This window comes from Chanos chanos, chromosome 7 (genome assembly GCF_902362185.1).
Source record: "Chanos chanos chromosome 7, fChaCha1.1, whole genome shotgun sequence".
Taxonomy (NCBI): domain Eukaryota; kingdom Metazoa; phylum Chordata; class Actinopteri; order Gonorynchiformes; family Chanidae; genus Chanos; species Chanos chanos.
The window spans coordinates 1,660,607-1,663,106 of NC_044501.1; the positions used below are offsets into that span (position 1 = coordinate 1,660,607).

At 41.5% G+C, this 2,500-nt stretch overlaps 1 protein-coding gene across 1 annotated transcript in view; it reads left to right on the forward strand.

Moving 5' to 3' along the window:
- The first annotated feature begins 877 nt into the window (after window positions 1-877).
- Window positions 878-2,500, forward strand: part of LOC115817095 (galactose-specific lectin nattectin) — a 1,797-nt gene continuing 174 nt past the window's right edge. Inside the window, exons 1-4 of the mRNA XM_030780341.1 lie at window positions 878-943; window positions 1,106-1,164; window positions 1,361-1,455; window positions 1,627-1,761. Coding sequence (XP_030636201.1) covers window positions 1,113-1,164; window positions 1,361-1,455; window positions 1,627-1,761 — 282 coding nt within the window. The 5' untranslated portion in view covers window positions 878-943; window positions 1,106-1,112. The remainder of the gene's footprint in view (window positions 944-1,105; window positions 1,165-1,360; window positions 1,456-1,626; window positions 1,762-2,500) is intronic.

Sequence of the window (2,500 nt, forward strand, 5' to 3'; positions counted from 1 at the left end):
GATCAACTGAGTTCAGCAACGAAAAAGTAGCTTGATGAAATCCACAAGGTTATTTGGTATTTATGTAGGATTTGGCTCCTATTCTGTCTGTGTGGGTGCAAATGTCTGAGGACTTTATCCTTTGCCTTATGCCATCAGGGCTCTGAAAATGGCACACAAACATATGAAAGTCATATTATATCTGTCTGTATTGTATTTGGTATAACTGGTGCTGAATCACACCTACACACAAGTCTGTTCAGTTACTCAGTTCCAAAGGAAATACCTGACTACAGGTCCTTTGCTCAGGTCACAGGGGATCTGAATACTGTTGGTTCAGTTTGAAATTTATGAGAATGACGTTTCATTGTATGATCTCAGCGCATTGGATAGGGTAATGGAGACATCATGTTTGGTCATTTATTGTACATATATTACATTTGTATTTAGTTTCTCCAATTTGTCACAAAAACACCAGAGGCGTAGCCCTTAACACCCTTTTTCAACTGGGTTATAAATTTATAACATCTCTTGAAATGTTGTTTTCATTTGATTGATACATCTGTTAGGATATATATTTCAATGACACTTAAATCCCTAAACATTTGTTACAATGTCATTATTCTACATTTCTAACATTTGCAAGAGACTGCCACCATCTTTAATGATTTCTAAGTAGTTCTTAAACTCCAAGAGGAAAAGAGAGGGAGATTTATAACCTACAAAAGGAAGACTCGTGAGTGTAGTGTATCCGCCCTCCACTGTGGTGCCCAGCAATGGATCCTATTGCATGTTTGTTATGACTATCAATACAAACATACTCCTATCTGAAAGAGGCTCAAATATTGATTTGTCCAGTTGACTATTTGTAAAGACGTCATGAGTGAAGGCGAGAGTGCGCATAAAGGCAGCGACATTCTGAGCCTCGAGACCCATTGAAACTAAAGTTTCTTGCCTTTAAGAGGTATGTATTCAGTCAGTTCCTTTTTTTTTTTCTAGGGCTATGCACAGTACTTTACATTACTGGTTGTCTTATGTTCTCATTCATTATGCTGTGTATGTTCTCTTTAGTATGATTATGCAACTTTTTATTCATTTTTTCTTGTCTAATTTTTTTTTTCACCAGTGCAGCAATGGCGATTTTCACCTGGTTCCTCTGTTTTTGCTTTGCCCTGGGAGTTAAAAGTGAGAGAAGCTATGATAACTATATTATTTAAGCATTTCAAACACAGCTCATCTCCCTGTACATGCTATTGGAACTCACTGAGGGCTTTTTTTCAATTGAATTATAATCAGTTGTCTCTGTGAAGATTGTAAAGTTGTTGGGAGACGTTCAAACACACACATTCATACACTCTGCATGTCATGAACCTTGTTGCAGGAGGAAGTGCTGCAGCCTGCGATGAGGGCTGGGACCAGCATGAATCAAAGTGCTACAAATTCATCGCAAACCCAGTAACATGGTCTGACGCTGAGGTACGTCACACTCATTCAGCTGTTCTCAAAATAACCAACACACACGGACATTAACGCAAACACCAACTCTTAAAAATAAACACACCCACACACACACACACACACACACTGCAGCTCCAGTCTTTCTGAGCACCAGTCTTTCTCTCCCTGTTGTTTACTCTGCTCCTGTAGCTGAGCTGTTTGAATTCTGGAGGGAATCTTGCTTCGGTGCACACCTTTGAGGAGTACACCTTCTTGCAGAAAATAGTCCAAGCAACTGCTGGGAAAATGGCTGAAGCTTGGATCGGAGCGCAAGACGCTACACAGGTTTGTGAAAGGGCGTCGATGGGGCGTCGACCGGGTGTGTTATCTCGGCCCTGGACCAGGTGGACCGGGTGGTGCAATTTGTTTTTGTTTTTTTTTGTCTTTATTCCTATTGTTATTCCTGTACTCACAATAATGAGATGAAATCTGGAAAATAGGCCTATGACAGTCTGACTGTTAGTCGGCTTCGGCCTGTCGACCTATTGTGTATGATGGACTATCAAATATGATGGCATCTCATGTAAAATCAAGAAACAAAAAGACAGGGAAAAAAGAGAGAGCAAGAACATGAAAATGCAAGAAAACGCACATTTTTTTTTAACACACGCCCAGTTTAGACCTTGCGTTAATTGCGATTTTGGTGATCTGATCACGAGTGGACGGTTCTAAAGTACAGGTGTGAATGCATCCAATGTGCGTTGAGGTCTCATCGAGATCCAATCATTCAGACCACATTCGGAGGTGGTCTGGGTCGCATATGACCACATTCTTTTAGCAGTGTAATCTAATAGGACCTATGCACTGTGACACAAAAACGAGCCAACCAAAAACAAACTGACTTTATTTGTCACATACACACTGAGCACTGAGCAGTGAGATGGAGCCTCTGCATTTAACCCATCCCAACACCAGTGAGCGCGCACACACACACACACACACACACACACACACACACACACACACTCTATGAGCCAGGAGCAGTGGGCGGCCACCGTCGCCAGCGTGAAGCCCGGACACAGTG